This window comes from Euprymna scolopes, chromosome 24, assembly GCF_053919585.1.
Source record: "Euprymna scolopes isolate OS-2025 chromosome 24, ASM5391958v1, whole genome shotgun sequence".
NCBI lineage: Eukaryota > Metazoa > Mollusca > Cephalopoda > Sepiida > Sepiolidae > Euprymna > Euprymna scolopes.
In genome coordinates this window covers 91,210,851-91,235,188 of record NC_136505.1, presented here as the reverse complement: position 1 = coordinate 91,235,188, position 24,338 = coordinate 91,210,851, and the positions used below count along the sequence as shown (strand labels likewise).

General features: G+C 35.6%; 2 protein-coding genes across 24 annotated transcripts in view; one reads left to right on the top strand and one right to left on the bottom strand.

Moving 5' to 3' along the window:
• LOC145246840 (adenosylhomocysteinase-like 1) overlaps nt 1-24,338 on the top strand; it is a 736,073-nt gene that overhangs the window by 111,201 nt on the left and 600,534 nt on the right. The gene's annotated exons all lie outside the window — the stretch shown is intronic.
• LOC145246842 (uncharacterized) overlaps nt 1-24,338 on the bottom strand; it is a 323,121-nt gene that overhangs the window by 16,228 nt on the left and 282,555 nt on the right. For 11 of the 19 annotated variants that reach the window (XR_013863191.1, XR_013863182.1, XR_013863187.1 and 8 more), the window contains one exon: nt 4,089-18,115. The exons of 3 other annotated variants lie outside the window; for them this stretch is intronic. Coding sequence is in view for 2 of the 16 variants with exons in the window: in XM_080108690.1 (XP_079964816.1) it covers nt 18,065-18,115 (51 nt within the window). In the remaining 14 variants the exon portion in view is untranslated. Of the gene's footprint in view, nt 1-4,088; nt 18,116-24,338 lie in introns of those variants that run through there. 5 more of the 19 variants (XR_013863180.1, XR_013863181.1, XM_080108689.1 and 2 more) reach the window with 1 other exon arrangement.

Below are 24,338 nucleotides of genomic sequence, written 5' to 3'. Positions count from 1 at the left end.
CTCTTTCACTCGCACTTCCTCTCTCTCTCTCTCTTTCACTCGCACTTCCTCTCTCTCTCTCTCTTTCACTCGCACTTCCTCTCTCTCTCTCTCTTTCACTCGCACTTCCTCTCTCTCTCTCTCTTTCACTCGCACTTCCTCTCTCTCTCTCTCTTTCACTCACACTTCCTCTCTCTCTCTCTCTTTCACTCACACTTCCTCTCTCTCTCTCTCTTTCACTCACACTTCCTCTCTCTCTCTCTCTCTCTTTCACTCACACTTCCTCTCTCTCTCTCTTTCACTCACACTTCCTCTCTCTCTCTCTTTCACTCACACTTCCTCTCTCTCTCTCTTTCACTCACACTTCCTCTCTCTCTCTTTCACTCACACTTCCTCTCTCTCTCTCTTTCACTCACACTTCCTCTCTCTCTCTCTTTCACTCACACTTCCTCTCTCTCTTTCTCTGTCACTCACACTTCCTCTCTCTCTTTCTCTGTCACTGTCGCTGCCCCTCTCTCTCTTTCGCTGCCACTCTTCCTCTGTTGCTCTCTCTCTCTGTTGCAATCCCTCTCTCTCTGTGTTGTACTCTCTCTGTCACGCTCTCGTCCTTTCTCTCTGTCGCTCCCTCTCTCTTTTCCTGTGAGTATAGTCTCTCTTTTCCTGTGAGTATAGTCTCTCTTTTAATCACTATTTAATTGTCTGTCTGTCTCTCTTTTTCTGTCAACCTCCCTCTGTCACTCGCTCTTTTTCTCTCTTCGTCACATCCCTATTGTAATCAACATTCACAAATCCAACACTTATTGATAACCAACCAACTCAATCCATCTGCCAATAAGAATTACTCGCATCAATTCATGCTTACTCATTATCAAACGTTACTTTTTTAAATTTTTTACCTTTTTCTTCATACTCAAAGTGACAGATGGGGATGCTCTCCAATTCAATAATGTCAATAAGAAGTGATACAATTCGCCATTCAAACAAGTTTTTTTGTTTATTATTTCTCTGAAGTTTTTTTACATGAGCATTGATTATTTCTATTTTGATTTTTCAGACTACTGTTCTCATCTTAGGTGTTATTTTCACAATGTTCCAGTTGATGAAACCTCCGACCTTTTTCAGGTGTATCTTGTTGAACTTGAGAATTTCATATACATACAGAAAGTCTGCACTTGTCATTTTTTTAAAAACTGCAAATTTAAGCTAAATTTAATGTAACAGTTTAAACCACCTATGCCTCATTTGATTCACCTTTTATTCCTCTATAATTTTACCTGTTCATATTTGACTTTTAGTTGACATGAACACTAGGATAATTCAATCTAAAAGATTAACTTCAAATCCAGGAGGCAAAAAGAAACTCCACAGCAAAAGATGAGCTTAAAACCAGCTTCAAATATCCGCTTTTTAGGCAACAAAGCATCTCTAATCGTAATTGTTGTTCCAGGTTATACAACGTAACATTTAGTCCATATGCCTTGACTTTCTCTTAGTGATCGTCAGGAGGTCATTAATCTCCATCTTTTTGGTTTATCCAATCGAGAAATCAGCTGCAGATTTAAATGTGATGTGAAAATGGTACAAATGATGGTGAAAAAGGCACCAAAACACCGGCAGTGTTTGTGACGCCCCTAAATCTGGTTGTCCTAGATTTTACTTTTTACAATGGAGACAATGCTATCAAGATCCACAGCCTCAGAAACAGATTTGCAATGGTTCCCCAAATCCAACAACAGTGTAATCTTGTCCAAAAGTGCTCTCTTTCTACTGTCAAGAACAGATTAAAGGAATGAAATTTGTGAGGATATGTTGCAAGACGCAAGCTAATAATTTCTGTAAAGAATAGAAAGTGTCGTCTGGACTTCGTCAGATGCACTTAAGGTCATGATTCTTCATATTAGTCAAGTGATTTTTAGCGATGAAAGCAAATTCAATAAGTTAAGCAGTGATGGTAGGCAGTACGCCCATCAAAGGAAGGACGGAGAATTTAATCCTAGGTGCAGTTTCAATGCTACAAGGTGGGGGAGGTTCAGTTTTGGTGTGGGGTATTAATAGTGCCAATGGTCCAGGGCCGACAGTTCGCTTGCAAGATCGAATTAGTTCTACCAAGTACATTAATATGTTGACTGAGAAATTTCTACCGTACTTTGGCTGGAATTTGGATGATAATTCCATCCTCATGCAGGATAATGCTCCCATTCACACAACAGCACGCTTGTGGAACTCTGTTCCGTCTGCCTGCTTTTTTTTTTTTTTTTTTTTTTTTTTTACACACAGTGATCACCACTTATCAAGGCCCGGAAGCCACTCAGGGATAAGGGTTATTGCAAGTGCATTACGTTAGTGTGGAGATTTGATGAAGTGTTTACTTAAGGGGGCGGTTCATTAGGAATTTGTTAACGTTGGACTTGAACACATCCAAGTTGTAGTCTGGTGGGAAGCAGGCAGACGGAACAGTTCCATAGGCGTGCAGTTCTAAGAAAGAAGCTTTGTTCATGGAATCCACGTTTTGATTTGCTTCCCACCTGACTACAACTTAGATGTCTTCAAGTCCAACGTTAACAAATTCCTAATGAACCGCCCCCTTAAGTAAACATTTCATCAAATCTCCACACTAATTTAATGTACTTGCAATAACCCTTATCCCTGAGTGGCTTCCGGGCCTTGATAAGTGGTGATCACTGTGTGAAAAAAAACAAAAAAAAACAGGCAATGTCAAGAGGTTTCTTGAAGAGCATGATATTCCTTGTTTAAATTAGCCTGCGCAATCTCCAGGCCTCAATCCTATCGAAAACGTATGGCATAACATCAAGCAACAGCTACGAAATGATAAAATTTCAAATCTGGAAGAACTTTGGACATAAATTAAAGAGAAGTGAGATGCTCTTTCACCAGAATATTGTTTCGGATTAATCCAAGGAATGCCCAAAAGATTGCTGGCTGTCAAATTGCAGAAGGTCTATGCTACTAATATTAACTAGTTCATTGTGTTCCTGTTGTTGCATTAATGTCTGAATTGAGGCTTCCATATTTTATACCGTGAATCTGATACCTGATTCGTTAGTTCTTATAACACTGGACTATAGTCTGAACAAACTACTCGGGTACTAATTCGGTACAAGAATCGCTGTGTAAAATATACTGAATATCTTTAAATGTTTCATTTATAGCTTTTTGTCTTGACACAGGAAAGGAACTAGGCTATGCAGACTGTCTGGAGTAATAGTACCGTTCTTTACCTGGAATTCTTTACAATTCAATATTTCTCTAACTAGATTGATACTGTCAATTTTTGGTGGTGGGCAACTACATTTAATATTTCCAACTGGATAATTTAATTTTGACTATGATAGTTATTTATTTTGCCATCGTCTTCGGATCATTCTTCTATTACAAGAATGACTCTCCACTTGGGGAAAAATAAACATGAAAATAGTTGTCATGAGTAGTCGCCACCTTCCTCTATAATATAAATCTCACTTGGCTGTTTAAATGTATGTATGTATGTTAGTATGTCTGTCTTCGACAGAGGTGACAGATCCTGACAAGATTGGTATCATTTTGAAGCCCGACTTCTCGGACGACAAATATCGAAAAATTGGCCAAAAATATTAATTCCTTTACTCTAAACTCGGCCGTTTGTACAAAGAGGGATGCATTTTTTTTTATTTTTTTTTCACCGACATTTTAGCAAGTCATCGTCACCACTGGATTGACTTTAGTTAATTTCAATGCTTTTGACTTCCGGTCGCGTCATGGAGACATTGGCTAAGACATCAGATTTCTTTCACATTTTTTTTTTTTTTTTTTTTTTTTCAACACACCTCTCCAAACACCCTGGCAGGTCTTTTAAATAAATAAATCAACTACTTAATGACAACGATTTTGATTTAAAATTAAGTTTTTATTTATTTTTTTTTTTTAAATATAAAAAGGAAGTCAGAGGTTTTTGTCCCTACACCATAAACGTACTCCTAAATCAATTCATTTGTTTTTACTCTTAGCATTTTATACTATAGACAACAAACTGAAAAAATGGCCAAGAAACAAATATAAAACAAATACAAATAAATGTTACCAAAGGCAAGATAAGTTATTCTTTGACCTACCTGAATAAGTTCTTTTTTTTTCTTTTTTTTTCTTTTTTTTTTTCTTGCTTTTTCACCCCAAACAATTCAATGCCACTTGGATGTGAGGGACAAAATTTTCAAGGAACTATATAGGGAGTTGAGAAGCAAGATATCTGTTCACATTACACTTGAACTTCTGCGAGTCAGTACAGTTGGGAAATCAGGGATCCGGGATGGAATTCCAAAGTCTAGCAATTCGAGAGAAAGCATTTATTTAATTTGAAACACAAGTAGTGCAGAGTTGCTAAGTTAGAACAATAAAATGGCAGACCTGAGGCTGTCATATTTGTAATCTTGATAATCACTAAAAAATAAAACTACATTGATAGAAATCAACCCAATGGCTTTATGGGTAAACTACCAAAACTTTCCTCTTACTTGATGCCTGTGTAGTCACTGGAACATAGAGACGCTTAACACATATCAAATAAATGTCATAAGACGTCGATTGTTTGTCAAAGGTCATCAGTTTTCGAGGACACCTGATTTTTGCTGTCTTTTTTTTTTTTTTTTTACCTTCTCACCATCTATCATGTTATTCGATATCCGCGTCTTGATAAACGCTGCATTGTTTCTTTTGAAAACTCAATAAAGGCATTTATTAGATTACAAACTTATTCAAGAAGTAGGGTGTTATTAGCTGTTATTGTCGCAATGGATACCAATATAACTATGGAATAACATCTATTGAATGGACTTATACTATTGTGGGAGGGGGTATCAACTTACAATTCCCCTATAATTATGGGTAAATTAAAATAACCACTTGAATGATAAATCGTATATCATCATCATTTGTTTTACATGCTGGCATGTGTTGGACAGCTTTTAGAAAAAGACTTACAAACTAACCTATCCCTCTTTCTTTCAAATCTATCCTTATTATTTCTGCCATGTCTTCTTTGGCCTATATCTGTATGCCAACTGTTCTACATCTACTAATTCAAGATCTCTCATCTACACTTTCAACATGACCGTCTATAATATAAATCTCACCCGTCTGTTTAAATGTATGTATGTGTGTTTGTATGTCTGCCTAAAACTTTCCGCAGAGGCGACGCATTTTCACGAGATCGGTATCATTTTGAAGCTCGACCTTTCGGACGACAAAGATCGAAAAATTGGTTAAAAACATTAATTCCTTCACCCTCAGCTTGGCACTTTTCTACAAGGAGGGATCACTCCTATCGCCAATATTTTTAAGTCATCCCCTCTTTTCCATTGACGAGTCTTAATTTAAACCTTCACCACTTCCGGTTTGCCGATGGACCGATAGACGCAACAGCAAAGATGTCACTTTTTTTTTTTTTTCATGTTCTTTTCTATTTTTGGGTCACGGGTTCGAGCCTGCCTACTACCACTATTTTTTTTTTTTTTCCGCTCAACACACACCTCCAAACTTAGGCAATGCCAGGAATCCAGGCTAGTATCATAGAAGTCTCTTGTTCCACACCTTCTCCCTCTAGTGTCTGAATTTAATCTTCTCTGAGGTCATACAATCTAAGGCATTCCTTAATAATTACGAGGTGCCTTCAATAAATTTCTAGACTTTTTCGCATGAGCAGTTTTATTGATAGTACACTCATAACACTCTAGCCCCCCTTCGAAGTAATCCCCTCTGGCTGCAATGCACTTGTTGTACCGTTTCAACAACTTCTTGAAGGACCCATAGAAGTCTACTTGTGAGAGTCTGTCAATCATCCTCATCACAGCTGCTTTCATCTCAATTTTCTCATAACGATAGCCTCTAAGGTTTTCCTTGAGCTTAGGAAATAACCAAGTCACAGAGAGTAAGGTTTAGACTATAGGGAGGGTGGCGAACTGTCTTGATGTCCATCTTGGTCAAATAGTCTGTGACAAAGATGGAGTTCTGGACTTGTGCATTCAAAAATGCAATCTGAACGCGAGGACATTTTAAAAGAATGATATGCAATAAAGTTCTGTTTTTAAACTTGGAAAAAATGCTACAGAAACGTATGGAATGCTTCAGACTGCTTTTGGACCATCTTGCATGAATCGGGCATCAGTTTTTGAGTGGCATAAGAGATTCAAGTAAGACAAGGTGTCTGTGAGGGATGATGGGAGGAGTAAAGGAAGTCAGAACACCAGAGTTGATTGGCCAAATAAAGAATTTCATGGATAAGGCCCATTGTGTGTCTATAGAGACAAACAGTGCACAGTTTGGTGTTAATGTGGGAACTATACACACAATTATATACGAGGAACTGAAGTTGTGGATGATTTGCATGAAGTTTGTCCCAAGGATGATCAGAGAAGATCAGACTATTTGACCAAGATGGGCATCAATACAGTTCCTCATTCTCCCTTTAGTCCAGATCTTACTCTCTGGGACATTTGGTTATTCCCTAAGCTGAAAGAAAACCTTAGAGGTTGTCGTTATGAGACAATTGAGGGGAGAGACTGTGACGAGTGTCATTGGCATGCAGGCCTTCCAGATGTTGTTGGAATAGTAGAAGTGCATTGCAGCCAGAGGAGATTACTTTGAAGGGGTCTAGAGTTTCATGTACTATCAATAAAAGTGCGCATACGAAAAAAAGTGGAAATTTATCGAGGGCATCTCATATATATAGTCTGCTAAATTGTGAAACATGTTTTATCACTGCTCGAAATAATTGTTTTTTGTGAAAGCTGTATTTTGCCCACATTAAAAACTAGTCTTGTGTCTAGCTCTACCTTTGTGGTGAAGCAAGTAAATAATTAATTAGAAACGATCATAAGAACAGAAGCCTGAATAATCCAAATTATCACTCCTCATGTCGGAACATCTGAAACCTGATATCAAGTTGATGTGTTTAACATTTATCTCTTTATATTCTGTATATAAAAATCCGTTTCTGTATTTGCAATATATGAAAAAATGAGGTTAGTTTTTTTTCCCTCCCCTCGACATCTGATAAAAAAAATTGTTCCTTTTTTTTTTTTTTAAATAATTGTTCCTCTTCTTATGTGTGAATAAAATTCGTCCGACACTGGCTTTGTTGCTGACGAGCATGTTTTTCTTCTATTGTAGGAGATCAAACCTCCCAGGCTTTTCCATCTCCCTAAAAAGGGGTTATGTGTCACTATCTCTGGTTAGACCAGATTGCGCACCAACATGAGCATTCTACTACTGTGCTGACTAGGGATTTTTATCTTCAGACCCTCAAAATCACCAGAGTTTAGACCCTTCCTGTAATGACCTGGTCCCGGTTGATTGCGGTGTAATGCTGATTCTGTGTCGTAATAGGTTCACTTTCTTAGGCTTTGCCTCCTTTCTTTTAGAAGGTGTTAGTTTATTGCCTGAGGTGCCCTTACCGGGAAATGCCGCCGGGACTGCCCAGGCACTTTTTGCCCCCTTAGCAGCTATTTTTACTAGCTAAAAATCAAATTTAAAGTGTTTTACAAGTCCAAATACCCTATATATCAAATTTTAACTCTGTAGACTAAATGTTTAGACAGGAGTTTCATAGAAACTTTTCACACACACACACACACACACTGTCCCTTTATTTATTTATATATATATATATATATTCATATGCTAGAACGGTTTCATCTTAAATTCTATGCAATTATGCAGAATGTAGAAACTATCCATAAGAAGCATAGTGAAATGAAACCAATCATTTAATAAATCATAAAAAATGAATAATTAATTACACTCATTTCTTCAAAGGAATATGCGAATTATTTAAACTTCATGTAGTTGCTTGCATATCCATGACTGAGTATATTAAGAAGTTCACTTTCATAATTTTTAAGCTGAAAAAGTAAGCTTGTAATATCAATGTCAGAGTAAGAAAAAAAAAAATGCAACTTTATAGGTATATTGACAACATGGTAGTCTCTGAAAAAGCTGGCTCAGTTGAATCCCTAAAAATGAATAATTTTTATAAAATTATAGATATTATTGATCCAGGGCAACGATCAAGAATGTTCTAACTTTGTGGTTGTTTGTTTTGTAGTTTTTGACTTTTAGCTGAACACACATATATACTCACACATACAACTGCCCTTTATATAATAAATTGCCTGAGGCATCCCTACTGAAGAATGCTGTTGACTAAGCACTTTTTGTAGGCCAGAGTGTGTTAATCCCAGTGCACTGATTTTTCAAAAATGACTTCTGACCAAGATTAATTTTTTTTTGTTTTTTGTTCTCATTTTTCTCTTTTTCTTTTATGTATTTTTATTTTCTGTCATGTTTTACTGATTTTATTATCTTTTTTTTATTTTTCAGGTAAGTACCCCTCACTCTTTTGACCTAGCTTCTGAAGAACAGTGAATGTAAGTTTTGTTGTTGTTTTTTACTCTATCTTCTCTTGTGAAAGTCCTTTGGGATGCCAAATCTTTTGCTTATGACCTTGTAGGCATGAAAATGAAATCCTTTATTCTTCATTCGAAATCCTGTACAGAATTTATAGTTAGCTGAAAATGATTTTTTTTTTTTTTTTCATGAAATTGACCGGGCAATGTCAGCGATGTCCTGAAAACCATTTTGAATGCTGTGTACTCTAAATCTTGTGTTATTACTGCCATGGGATAAGCTAATCTACCTATTTCAGAAATAAATGGACTTCCCCAGAGAAAATAAATAGTCATCATGGAAGTGATTAACGCCATTCATTTGGCAGCAGATTGAGATCAAACACATACTGGTTGAAACTCCAATCTTGACAGAAACTGGGTTATTTCTCTGCCCTTTTATTTGGTGGGCTGAGCCATTCATTCTAGGTACTCCTAGGAGATCCACCCTCCCAGGCGATGCCTCCTTTTGGGTAGAAAGAGTTTATTACTTACTGCCAACAGAGCTGCTCAAGCAATTTTCCTCCTTTAGGGGCACTGACTTTACTCTCCCCACCGTCTGGTCTTTTGTCACATCTTCTGGCTGTGGGGGAGAAAGTAAATACCACAATTCATTGCAATTATTGGTGTCCGGTCGCTATCGTAGATATGCCAGTCGAGACTCCAATCTCAACAATCAGTTCGACAGAAACTGGGTCTTTTGCAGCGACCTTTTATCTGTTTGGAGGAGATATTCGTCCTGGATACTCTTAGGTCCACCCTCCCAGGTTTTGCCTCCCCCTTGGTATCGAGTAAATTTATTGCTTAATGCCTGAGGCACCCAGATTGAGAAATACCAATGAGGCTGCCCAGGCAATTTTTAAAAGGTTGGTGCTTCTCCTTTAAGAGTGTTGACTTGACTTTCTTCACTTTCTAATCTTCTGTCACATCTTTGTGCAGTGGGGAAGAAGTAAATATAACAATTTGTGGCAGTTATGGTCTCAGAATCATGATGTATACTTCTGTAAGATGTTTTGTCAATACACTTTTTGTTAATTATAGACCAGTAATCAAAACACATTGGTATAAGACCAGAACAAATAGTTTCCTGATGGAAAATAAAACAAAAGTTACAATATGTTTCAAAAATAGTCTTCTATTCTTATTTTTACTTAAAAAAAATTGAAGAGCTATCAAGACAAGAGTGGTATCATTGAAACAAACAACCTTTTCTGCTCCCGAATGTATTTTTCTACATAGTCACCATTTTCAATGCATTTTTGCCAGGGATTCAATGATTCCTCTCTACTTCTAATATACATTCATGACAGGGGTTGCCTTCTTAGTCTCACACCGTCAATATCTGCAACAGAGATGAAGCTTTCAAATCATGAATGCACAAGTTCAGTCATCATAACAATGCAATTTGCAATCGCCCTTCTGATCCATTCAGGTGGAATGAAAAATAGGAACCATTACTTTTGGAACTTTCCTCGTATGTCTACCATGTTTCAAAATAGCAGCTCTGACAGTTGCTTTCATTTTTCTCAGAATATATTTAACCATTCCATTGGTGCAGCAATGATAAAAGAATCATTTAAAATAGCTACAATGTCTGGTTTGTCCACCCATTTTTAGGCATGAATGCCAACAGTCTTTGTTTTATGGCCGTCTAATGATAACCACACTTGAATATGACGACCTGTAAAAGTTATTAATTTATTTTATTGCGGACTATTATCCTCATCTTTTTAGTTGTTTCACAATGTTTCGGACAACTGTTCGTAGAAGGCCAGAGGAAGAGTTGACCGAAACGTTGTGAAACAATTAATAAAGATGAGGATAATAGTCCGAAATAAAATAAATTAATAAATAATACTCATCTCAATAATGAATTCAGATTTAACAATATATATATATATATATATATATATTACTGTAAAAATTAGTCAATAACTCTGGCACACTCCTTTTATGGTCTGGTGCTGCCAGATCAATTTCTGAAAATACCAGTTTCTTTTCAAAAAGAAAATGCATCAAAGGCTGATGTTATTGTTTGTTTGTTTGTTTCCCCCACTTTCCCTTTTGCAAAACTCAATCATGTTCTGCAAAACCAAAACAACAATTTTTCTGTATTCATTCTTTTTGTGAACTGTTATCCTCATCTTCACAGTTGTTGTTGTTTTACCATGTTTCGGCCAACTCATCCTTTGGCCTTCTCCAGGTGATTAACTGCGACGAGATAGGAATGCTGAGTCTTGTAACTGTATCTCTAGTAATTACTGTCTTCCATAGTTGCTGTTTCACCAACTAATCCTCTTGGGTAGGATTGTAACTGCTATCTTTGGACAATATGCACCTGGAGAAGAGACTCAACACCTCCATCCACTGCGCCACATGAATATGAAGCCTCATCTCAGAGTTCCAATAAAAAAAATAACATGTAACAATTTCTTCAAAATAACCAAACCAAACCCCATGAATAAATATAGTATAAAAACGTTTACCAAAATAGATTTTTACAATGAATAGCATGAAAAGGGTTGATATGCCATTAAAAAAAAAAAAAACCTTTTGGCATTGCCCTGATTTGTATCGTGATTGTCCTCTTCTACTCCAGAATAGTTTGATAACATAATCACCAAACTGTTCCCTGCAGCCATTCTGTTAAGTTTTGAGACATTATATTGAACAAAGATGGCAGCAGTAAATCAAATCTGCGAAGAATCAATGCAGTCACGATTTCGAGTGTTGAGTAATTCTTAGTAACAAAGATGGCGGAGAAGAATCAATGCAGTCACCATTCAGTCGTTTTGAGAGAGGTCAACAGTGAACTTAACTGAATCCAAAATTCAATATTTTTTATAATGACATTTGAAGTTTCTGATTGGTTGGTTGTCATAACCGTGCTTATAAAAACGATCATTGAAATTAATGGAATCATACCCTCACGAGTAATCAAAACCATTTTTACACATTCTGAGTCATTTGAAATGTAGGGATTTGCCCCATACTGTTGAGTAGGATTGAAATTGCTATCTTCAGACAATCCTCATCTGGAACCATTGACTCAACATCTCTATACATTGCACATTCGAGGCACGTGGTGCAGTGAATAGACGTTGAGCTACCAAATTAGTTTTGATACCTTTATTTGTTTTGTATGAGCAAAACGTTTTTATAATGAAAATGAACTTTTTGATTTGGAATACCTCATATTAATTTATTTTTATTTCGGACTATTATTCTCATCTTTATTAGTTGTTTTTAATCTTTTATTGGTTTGTTTTATTCACAACGTTTCGGCCAACTATTCCTCTGGCCTTCGTCAAAGCGTGCCAGATGTTTACTTGGCCAAAATGTGGTGAGACGACAACAACTATGGATGGCAGTGATGGCTGAGAATGCAGTTAGGAGATTCGAAGTTCCTATCCGTCGCGGTTATCACCTGACGAAGGCCAGAGGAATAGTTGGCCGAAACGTTGTGAATAAAACAAACCAATAAAAGATTAAAGACAACAACTAATAAAGATGAGAATAATAGTCCGAAATAAAAATAAATTAATATATATAATGCTCATCTCAAAAATGAATTCCAATTAAGGAATAATATATATTGGAATACCTCCGATAAAAACTCATTTTTTTTGTTTGCATCTCCTCATACTAGAAGATTGGAATGTTGTTACATGTTAACATGATCTTGCACGTTGCATGCTGAGACAGTTGCAAAGGAACAACAAAAAAATAAAAATAAATTTGACTCACTTTTTTTCTAGTTAAAAGAAAAGGCATTTATTAATGGTACTTTGCAAACAACAGACTGCATCTTATTTTAAACGTCTCTTAGTTTTCCATTTAATTGAAAAAACACTGTCGAAGACATGGTTTAAGTCTCTCATGCCGACATGGGTAACATATCCATCTCATGCATTCACGCCCTGCTGGTCCTATCACCATGTGGTGTCTTATCTCCCTGCTTTTCCTTTCCCTTCTCTTCCTTCATTGTGACGTCACATTATGCACCAGCTTGGGCATTTGCATACATCTCATGCAGCTGCTGCTGCTGCTAACATGCATCAGTAGCTATCACATGATGTCACATATATTATTTCTTATGGTTTTATTTATTACTAGCCTGGAGGCCCGGCGTTGCCCAGGTGTTTTTTTTTTTTTTTTTTTTTTTTTAGGTGCGTTGAGCAAAAAAAAAAAGAAAAAGTGGTAGTAAGCAGGCAATCTCACACATTCACGCCCTGCCGGTCTGCTCACCACGTGGTGTCTTTTTTTTCTCTCTGCTTTTCCTTTCCCTTCTCTTCCTCCACTGTGACATCACATTATGCACAATTTTGGTCATTTGCATCCATGTCATGCAGCTGCTGCTCCTAACACACATCAGCAGTTCTTTCATATGATGTCTCATACGCTATTTCTTAGTGATTGTTTTATTTATTCTGGTGGTAAAAAATTATTAATCCATTATGTGTTTACGTGTAACTGTAAGTTTATTATTTAAGTATTTAGTGTTGAGTCCTAATCTATTGTTGGTCCCCCAACAAAGGAGGGACTGGACCTAGTAATTCACTCCTGTTCGTCTGTTTGTTTGCACTTTTCTCAATAACCATACCTTGAATTTAAAATTTAACATTAGTCATGGTGAAAGTAAATTTTTGCCAGTACGGATTTTCCAGGATAACTCTGATTGCCTCCCCATGAGGCATTGTAAGGATAAAATTGCTTCTGAATCATTTGTCTGTTTGTATGTTTTCACTTTTTTCAATAACCACACCTTGGATTTTTTTTTTGTTGAAATTTTGCACAAACATTAGTCATGATGAAAGTAAAGTTTTCGCTTTGGAGGGGTACCCCGCGTGTTCTGCTTGTTGATTTATGGTTTGAATCTGGTTATTAGTGTTGCCTCTTTTATTCGGAGATTGCCAATGTTTTTATGGCTTCAATATTTACTGTTCTTTATATAGTTATCATATTTGACTAAGTATTTCTTATACCATTCTTTATGTTTCACAAAAATTTGTGTCAACATTAAAAGCTTTTAGAAATAAGGAAAGTAAAATGTTGGTTTGGGATGCCTAGTATTAACTGATTGCTATGGCTAATCGTATCCTTTCCATTCAAGTCAAACGTTCAAACTCTCTGCTCTAGCATTCACAGACAACATGAATTGGGATAAATACATAGAAGATACTGTCAAATCTTCTGCAAAGAAGATGAACTCCAGACTTGTAAACTTCTCATACCTGCCAGTATCTTATCCCTATAAAGCAAGCATTTACTCATGCATGGAGCATTGTTGCAACATTTGGTCTGGAACAACTATTATTTTTTTCCTCTTAGGATGTAAGAGGTTTTCGCATAGTACGTCCCACACTATTAAGCTCCTTCTCCCGTCCTCTCGCTACAATGTTGCATCTCTGTACTTTCACAGAATGTGGTCTGACAAACCTATTGCCTTTGTACCTCCCAACACTAATACCCCTGACCATCCTGTAGCAACAATATCCCACTTTTCATTTTAAATGTCCAAATGGGCTGAAAAACTTCTTATTCAAATAGCTTCTTTCTTCAGATGGCTTAGATTTGGAATTCCTCCGTTTTCTTGACTGTACTAAAATGCAGAAATTTTAATGTAACCTTAACAAACATTTCGCTGCTTAATTCCCCACTTTGGAGGCCTACTATAAATCTGACCCCTAATCACAGTAACCCCTTATGTTCAGTAGCAACATGACTTGTTTGGGATGAAACAGTTTTTAAAAAAATATATTCAAAAGGGTTGATTTGCCGTGAAACAGATTAGATCGAATTTTTTTTTTTATCTTTAACTCTAGTTCAGAATGTTGCTATAGCAACTATTCAGTTGCACATATGTGCGTGTTTACGAGTTGAGTTGATATTTTTATGTCTTTCTCAGGCCAAATTCTTTTCTCTTGGGCTGTGGTTCTACATCCAATAATTATTTTTCCAGTTAACCTTTCTGCCCCCAAAAATGTAAATGACCTTTTGAACAGGATGAAGAATTCCTGGCAGCTCGTCATGCAGTTGATTAAGATTCTATTTTTCTCTTTTGCTTTTTTTTTTTTTTTTTCTTATTAATCAAAAGAATATCCAAAATCCATCAATGTGAATTCCAAACAATTCTTAGAAGACCTTTTGATCTGTGAATGAGGATCATACATCTACTTGAAAAATTTGAAGAACAACAAAAAAAATGATATTCGTTGCTGGAACACTTTTACGCAAGCATAACTGACTGTTTCGCATGCAACAAACAGTGCAGCAATAAAATATCCGACCTCTGATGCATACCTTGTATGCCTCATCGATGTAAATTGGTCATTGGAATAGTTTCCAAAGCCATTGAAATCTAATCCACTTCTTTGATAATGGCGCGATTAATTTTTCTCCAGCGATTTGACATCTACCCGTATTCCAAAACGATCAGTAAATGTTGGAAATTTAATATTTTGATATTCACTGCCACTTCAGATAAGTTTTATTTGATCAACTTTAAAAATAAATTTCAATTTCTTGAGCTCACGGATATAAACTAATAGGCAATATATATATATATATATATATATATTGGGACGATTAATTGAAATTGGAAAAATCGGAACTTTTTAGGGTATTGGAATTGAAAATATTTGTGCTAATTTCCTTCAATTTTTTTCATTTGATTTTGTTTAAAACAAAATCTTTAACTGCTGGTAGCAATAATAAAATAATATATATTCATTGATTTTAAACTACCAGTAAAACTAAAATCTATAGATTATCTTCCACAAGTATTTTTGATAAAATATATGCACATTTAACATGTTTTTACTGTAAATGGGGGGGGGGGGGGATAATTTTATAATTAAATATTTAGAGATTTACAAAAAATATCTGTAAATTGCATGAGAATCGGGGGGGGGGGGGTATTGGAATTTTCCCATCACTATAATATATCTATAGCAGGCCGCGCAACATTGCCTGGTCATAAAATACGCATATTATATTTTAATTCCTACAGAAACTGAGACATGTGCATGCGAGTATTATGCTTTTTCTAAATAGTTCACTTGCAAGTAAAAAAAAAAAATACTCAAGCTGAGATTGAAACCAAAGCCTAAAGACAGGAAGTCAGGTATGATAACCATTAGGCTGGCTTGACACGAGCTTTAAGAAGTGTATTTAAACCTACTTATTTTTAACATAATGACATCTGAACCATTCATGCATGTGCATTCATGAAACAGCAAACAGATAATAATCTGACAATGCTCATGTACCAATTTTTCAATTTTTATCTCTTAGCAACCTGTTTTTCTGTATGAAAACCAAACTAGTTTTCCACATGCCTGAATATCCTATATATCAAATTTCAAGTCTGTAGACCTAAAATTCATTGAGTATATAGGTTGAGAAGTGTCCTCACACACACACATTCTGACTTGTGTAAACATGTCTGGTTGAACACAACTGAGTTTTCATTTTTTCCAATTCTACGGGTAATTTGCTGTATTTGTTAGCCAATCTTTTTTGTTTTGGCTGGCATTAGTAATATTCGCCTGTTTATAAAAATGAGCTTTACGACACCTCCTCCCCAACAGACAACTTTGACAAATAAAATAAAATAACAATAAATAGGTGAATCGAACAAATTTACTATGAATACACTTAACTAAGCCTCAGCAACAACTACACCAACCACTCCTGACGACGATAGAGATCACTGATCAAAAGCGCTTGAGCAAATGGCCAAAAACTGTCACTTGGTGCCATATACAACATGCCAACCGAAACAACAAAGACTGCCCAGCAGATAGAGCAAATTACCCGTAGAATCGGAAAAAAATAAAAACTTAGTCGTGTTCAACTGGACATGTTTAGATAACGTCTTGCTGCCAAATTATATATGTAAAAATCTTGGTATTGAAAATTTATTCAAATTTTCAAAAAGAACTTTTATTCCTATGAGGAATAATTTTAATTATTTGACAAGGAATTCAAATAAAACAAGAAAAACCTTATTTCACGGAGTTTCGGAGAATGCAATTCTTCTCATCAGAAGGAAGAGGTTTTCAAAATATACAATAAATTTTGCAGGTTAATGCATCGCAGGAAACAAATAATATGAACGTTTATCATATTTGCTTCAAAAAGACATTTAACAGTTTGAGACAGTTTGAAGGGATTCAAGAGCAAGAAACGGAAAAAAGGGGAAATGGGATAGATGGTAAAATCCAGGACCTGAAAAAATCCGAAATGAGTTGTTGAAAATGCATTGGTAATCCATGAGAAAACAGAAATATAAATATAAATGACCAGGGTAAAATAGAGCTTCAAGAAAAATCATCAGGTTGTGGAGAAGTCAAGGTATTCAACGTTTTTTTTTTAATAACGGATCAAGGACGGACACAGACACACACACACACAGACACACACACACACAGACACACACACACACACAGAAGATAGTGGCTGAAGGTTAATTGTGTAGTAGTAGATTTTAACAAGTAATTTTTTTAAAGAGCAGTGTTTTCTAGGAATCGGTAATTATCCTTCCTATAGTTATAATTTACAACTTTTTCAACCAGAGGAGGAGAAATGCTTCACGACTGAGACAATTTTTTATTTTTGTTCTCTTTCTCCACATTAAAAAACGACCCTGGTGTCTACGTCTATCCTGTGGGGACGCATTGTAAATAGGAACATTAAATAAACCAAATGCTTAATGGAGAGCCATGACGGTAATCGTCATTGCTGTGATGGTTTAACTGCAGAAACAAAAGTTGCTTTCCTCTTCTCTGCTTGTAATCTTCATCATTAACATATGAATCTAAAGATTCTTTTGTTGGCATTGGTTTCCGCAATATTTTGAGTCAGAATTCGTCTTAGAAAGACATGAAGTCTTTACAGGAGGGACCACATAAAGGTTTGTAACATTTGTCCGGGAATCCATACACGTTGTGTGTAGTTTCAGTCGCAAAGGAGACCAAGACAAAGAATAGGAAATAACTCCAACTTGCTTTTTCTTTGTAGCAACAATATTTATTTACTCATTGTTACAGCCATGAGGTCACCCACGTGATCTAGAACGTTCTCCACGCTTCTCACAAGATCTTGAATGTTACGTCATTCTGTGCTCTGTCTCTTACGTGATCGTTCTCTTTTTTATAATATTCTTTTTTTTTTCCCGACCAGTGATGTCACTTTGCATGCATTTACATCTGCAATGTTCCAGGTTGCCAACATCATGTGAAATTGATTTTTGAGAAACGAACTGAATTCAAACTTAAGACACCCAGGTCGTCAATCCGTGTAGTTAACCACTTGACCACTGTCACTTCCCGTCTGCTTGTGATGATCGGCATCTTTAGCAACCTTAACATTTTTAATAAAAAATTACTGATGCCATTTTTTTTGTTCATATTCGCCCAGCATCGAGCATTCCATCTTCCACTAAAAGTGGAAGTTTATAGGGAATACAAGTTCACATGTTGTCTCGAGTCAGCATGTATTTCCTGGTTAGGAGAGATGACATACAGTGCCTAGTATTTCAGAATGGTCACCCATCTTGTACTGACCAGGCCCAAGGTCACTTAACTTCAGTAATCTAGAAGGATCCTGATGTGTCAATATGATTATACGTTGATTAAATACAAATATCAAATTGTGACTGAAGATGCTCTGTTTTGTTCGTTTGACATTTTCATGGCCTGAAAAGACAGAAAAATAAATGTAAAATTTTTTTTAAAAAGACACAAAAATATATAAAAAAAAAAATAAAGACAATAAGAAACAAAAAAGATACAAAAAAATGCAAAAATCAATAAAATAAATGATACAAAAATAAAGATTAAAAATAAATAATAAAGATACAAAATAAATAAAAGATAGAAAAATAAAACAAATAAAAAACAAATCAATAAAAAAAAATAAGTCAATTAAAAAATAACGTAAAGCAAAACATTAAAAAAGATTGTGAGTAAATTTCTTTTAATGAAAAGCGAATACCAAGAAATGGGAAAAAAAGATAAATATATTCACATTTTTGTTTTATTTTTATCATTTTGTTTTTGCTGGAGATTGTGGCATTCTACCGGACGCCAAGCATTTACCCACTATTTCAGTCACTCCAACCAAAAGATTTTTTTTTTTAAGACTCTAACCTTTCCTTTGAGTGCAATTGTTTGTTTGCATTTCTTTTGCACTTACTTCACCAGGCATATTTGCCAAATAATATGTGCGTGTGTGTATACAAATTAATGTGAAAAATATTCTTGTATATTATTTGTTGACATATAGGAATACAAAAATGTCTAGACAAAACTAGATACTCCACCAGACAAGATAAATTTTTGTCCTGAAATCCAGTAAGATTAAAAGACCACAAGTAAGGCATACTATAACACATTTAAATGTAAGTGGTCAGTTGAGGAGAGGAAAATTATGTTCTCAACTTCTTTATTAACTTAGTTTTTGGGGTGTAAAAGAGAACTTTAATGGAATATTCAAATATTTATGTATTTCATGCAGAGATCAAGTGTTAGACCCGAGAAGTGGGGCTCCTTGATTTCTGAACTTCGACTGAAGAAAAATGAAAAGAAACTCCCTTTTATATCATAGATTATTATTACCTTTCCTTGCATTTGACTGAAAGAGTTTTGCCTGAGCATCAATTAATTATTAATTTCTTTTTTAATATTTGTATCTCGAGTATGGATGAGCATGTCTCTCTTTTTCATCCACTCCGACACTAGACCTGTTTAGAATTGGTTTTCTATAGCTTTTTTTTGTTCCCTTTTGCTCTCTCCTTCATCTGGTCTGATTTCGATGCTTGCTTTGTTGTGTCCAAGCAAAACAGGTGTATGTGATATTGGATAAAAGCCATTAACGATCTCAAATATCAATAATGTCGGCATGTTGTCCAGATTTCAGATAAATGCCCTGGGCAAATTGCAGAGGTTGGGTAAGCTGGGGGGGGGAGATTGGCAATGTTTTGTATCGTTGGACATCATTAATTCCATTGGTTTCCAGAAGAAAATCAGATGCCATCTTTTCATGAGTTCAAAATTCTTTGATAACTATCAGCTTCACACCTGTCCCTTTACACACCTTTATTCACAGGGAAGCAGTGGAGTTAATAGTTTAAACATTTGATTCCGATTTCAGCTCCTGCTGATTGCAGCGCCCAGAGTTTGACAGGTTCAATTCCAGCACCTGCAATTTGAACAGGTCTAATTCTTCATATTATTTGGGTTATTTGAACTACTGTTCTCATCTTAAGTGTTATTCGCTGCTAAACGTTTTGGTTTTGATTCTAGTTGATGACACTCAAGTCTTTTTTTACTTTTGAAATCACTATTATATATTAGGTACAATATAATATTAAGTAGAGAATTGATTCTTTTATAATAAATACAAAATCTACATGAATTAAAATATATTTAATTGTATTTTATGACTGAGCAAGACCAGGTGCTTGAGTACATAAAATGGCTGACCCCCCCCTTTTGTCCTGATAAAACCTGGTCCAGCTGACTCCCCCTTTTAATTTTAAATATTATTGATCCAGAGCAACGCTGATCAAGATCCCAGTTGATGTAATCTCCAACCTTCTCTAGGTGTATCTTATTGTACTCTGAAATCTTTCTTTCGAACTCTGGAACCAGCATGAAATTTTGAATGGAATCCTTTAATTAATCTCACCAAGACCCGTGGCATAGTGGATAAAGTATTTGGTAAAATTCAGTTCTAAGTGACACTGTTTTGGAGATTGAAGGTTCAATACTTATTGTGGGCAACGCTAAAAATAGTTGTGAATTACTTAGGACTGTCATGGCTGACAGAACAAGAGCATGCTACCTCTGTGAATTAAATAAATGGTTTTGTTTGAAATTCCATGCAAGTTTTCAAGTTTCACTGAAAGATTTCCAAGTTCAAACAAGATACACCTGAAGAAGATCTGAGGTTACATCGACTGAAACGTTGTCGGAATAACATTCAAGATGAGAACAGTCATCGAAATAATCCAAGCAACACTAATTGTGAATCCTCCTGTTATAGGTCGGATTTTGGTTCTTACTTTGAACAGGTCCAATTCCAATCAAAGAAATCGTTTTTCACTGCATATACTTTTACTTCAACAAACATTATGATAATAAAATAGCTTTCAAAGCTCATCAGCGGCTGATGAAGCACCAGGACTTACACACATAACTCAAGGCTGTGTGAGTTGGTCAGAGTTGGAGTGGGCCCTTTAAAAATTTCACAAGTTGGAATAGAGCAGTTTGTGGAACAAAATGCTACAAAGGTGCTTCCCAACCAACTATAGCATGATCGTCTTCAAGTCTAATGTAAACAAATAGGGAATCTGGGCATTCATAGGTTGAATAGAAAACATAGCCGCCAGATGCTGACGTCACTTGGAAACTTAAAATTGTGAAATCTGAATATATGAAACGAAATACGTTTAGATAGTTTTGGCACACAAAAAAATAAACAAATAAATAATACCGTCTTTTTTATTTATTTTTATTTTTTCGTCTTCTGTTTTTCAAACAATTTTTACTGAATTTTTGTTCATTTCATTATTTTGTTTTTCCAACAATTTATTACCTAAATCTATATAAATAATATTTCTCAAAAGTTTTATTTTAAATCATACAAATGAACGAATCTCGTGATGAAACCATTTAAAAACTAAAAATTACAAATAATTAAAGTAATATTTCTCCAAAGATTTTTAAAAAATCATACAAATATATATGCAGCACAATCACGTTGACACACTGGTTCTCATCATATCACTGAAATTAAGCAACGATGAGCCGGGCCAGTACCAGATGAGTGACCATTTGGGAAGGCTAGATATTGTATGTACTGCGCAGAGTCGATAAAAATTTCAAGGTTGGTATCTGGGAACGCGTTTAACTTCCAGGGGGGGATACACCTCCAAATCAAGATGGAAAGCAGCACGAAATTACCATCTTTGTCTTCCTGAGATTACTATGGCTCTACAATTTGGAGAACCGTGATTGCCAATGTTTTTAAAACAGCAGGGACACTGCATGCATGCAAATGAACAAATTTCATGATGAACCCATTTAAAAAAAAACATATAGTCACAACTTCCTTTTTCGGTTACTGTTTTCTTTGTTTTATTCAAATTTTCCTTAAATGCAAAAGATTTCAGTAAAAGTTGTCTGAAAAAGATGCAGAAAAAAAAGTAACTTTTCATTTTTTTTTCTTTTTTTTTTTTTCGTTTTTTTTTTTTTTTTTTTCGTTTTTTCGTTTTTTTTTTTTTTTTTTTTTCGTTTTTTCGTTTTTTTTTTTCGTTTTTTTTTTTTTTGCTAAAAAACTATTTCATTTCTGATATCCTAATTTCGCAATTTTAAGTTTCCTAGTGACGGCAGCATCAGGTGGCCAGGTTTTCAATTTGTCTTATGGAAACCCAGATTGCTAAGAAATACTTGTTGAGTCGTCTTTTTAAAATAATCAATTTGTCTTAATTTTTTACTCATTCCACCCATGGTTTCCAATTCTCTCATGGCATCCAACTGACAATCTTTAATTCTTATCATTGAGTGGCTTCCAGGCCTTGATAAGTGTCGACTCGTTAGTAATAACTGATAATTTTTGAAAATGAGTGGCTAGTTAGAATCAAATATCGATTTGTCAGATGCACTATTCTGTGGATATACACAGGCGACAAAAAGAAAGTTCGCACTTGTAATTTTTTCAAAAACTGCAAATTTAAGCTAAATTTAATGTAACTGTTTAAACAAACATTTGATTAGCCTTGTATTCTTCCATAATTTTAACTGTTCATATTTGACTTTTAAATGAACTATTCTAGTGTTCACCTCAATTTAAAAAAAATAACTTTAAATTGAGGAGAGAAAAAAAGTCTGCACAATGGAAAATTGTTATTTAAATGTAACTTTAGAACATTAATGCAACACAAATACAGCAGAAACACAATGAACTAGTTAATATTTAGTAACATAGCCCTTCTCCAATTTGACAGCCTACAATCTTTTGGGAATTCCTTGAATTAGACTACAGCAATACTTCAGGGAAAGGGCATCCCACTTTTCTTTTTGTCCAAAGTTCTTCCAAATTTGAAATTTTATCATTGCGTAGCTGTTGCTTGATGTAATGCCATACGTTTTCGATAGGATTGAGGTCTGGAGATTGAGCAGGCCAATCCAAACACAATATGTCATGCTCTTCCAGGAACCTCTTGACATTGCCAGCTGTGTGAACGGGAGTATTATCATGCATGAAGATGGGATTATTCTCCAAATTCCGACCAAAGTAGGGTAGTCAACATTAATGTACTTGGTCGAATTAATTCGATCTTGCAAGCGAACTATAGGCCCTGGAACATACTAATAATGCTCCACACCAAAACTAAACCTCCACCACCTTGCAGCATTGAAACTGAACACCTAGGATTAAATTCTTTGTCTTTCCTCTGACGGACGTACTGACTGCCTTGCCTATTGAACTTGCTTTTGTCGCTAAAAAGCACTTTTGACAAATATGAAGAGTCATGATTTTCATTGCATCTGACGAAGTCCAAACGGCGCTTTCTGTTCTTTACAGAAATCATTGGCTTGCATCTTGAAACATATCCTCGCAAATTAAATTCCTGTAATCTGTTCTTGACAGTAAAAAGAGCACTTTTTAATAAGATTGCACTGTTGTTGGATTTGGGGAGCCGTTTCAAATCTGTTTCTTAGGCTGCAAATCTTGATAGCATTGTCTTCCCTGTTAGAATTAACTCTAGTACGACCAGATTTAGGGACATCACGAACACTGCCGGTGTTTTGGTGCTTTTGCACAGTCTTTCGTACCGTTTTCTCATCACATTTCAATCTGCAGCCGATTTCTTGATTGGATAAACCAGAAAGGTGGAGATTAATGAGCTCCTGACGATCACTAAGAGAAAGTCGTGGTATATGGACTAAATGTTACGTTGTATAACCTGGAACAATATCAATTAAAATGAATGGCTCTGGTCTTGAGGAGGCCTCAAGTTTTAACAGGCTTCTGGGCTTGACCTTTACTCCTGATCTTAAATGGAATACGTACATCAAATCTGTTGCCAAGGGTGCTGGAAAAATGGTCGGATCCTTCTATCGATCCAATAGATATCTCACTGCTGATGCAATTCTCTATCTATATAAGAGCCAGATACGTCCAAGGATGGAATACTGTTGCCACATATGGGAAGAAGCTGCCAGAAAAGACTTGTCCTGCCTTGATAGGGTTCAAAATAGACTTCGTGGCCTGGTGGGAGATGTCCTTTTCTCTTTGCTGTAACCTCTATCTCACAGAAGAGATGTTGCGAGTTTGTCTCTGCTTTATCGTTATTTTCCTGGAAAGTGTTCGACTGAGCTTCAATCTATGGTCCCCCCCCTCGCCAAACTTTCACAAGAAACACTCGACTAGCTGAAAACCTTATCAATAATTTTCCCCACTCTTTATCTGTGCCTAAACCTAAACATAGATTCCATGACCAAAGATTCTTTCTTAGAGCTGCACGCCTGTGGAATTGTTTTCCTGCCTTCCAGCTGTCTATAATATGGTTGTCTTCAAGTCCAACGTGAACAAGTTTCTGATGAGCCGTTCCACTTAAGTTAACAAATTTATTGAACTTCCATTACTATCGATTACTATATTGTCCTTTTGACTACTGTACACTCTTTAACCCTTATCCTTGAGTGGCCTATCGGCCTTGATAAGTGGTGACGCCTATGTACAAAAAAAAAAATTAGAGATGCTTTGTTGCCTGTTGGTGGATATTTTAAACTGATTCAGGGGCGATAATTTAAGCGAATTTGTTGCTGCAAACTTTCCTTGTTCCTCCTCAATTTGAAGTTATTTTTTTAAATTGACGTGAACACTAGAATATTTCAATTAAGTCAAATA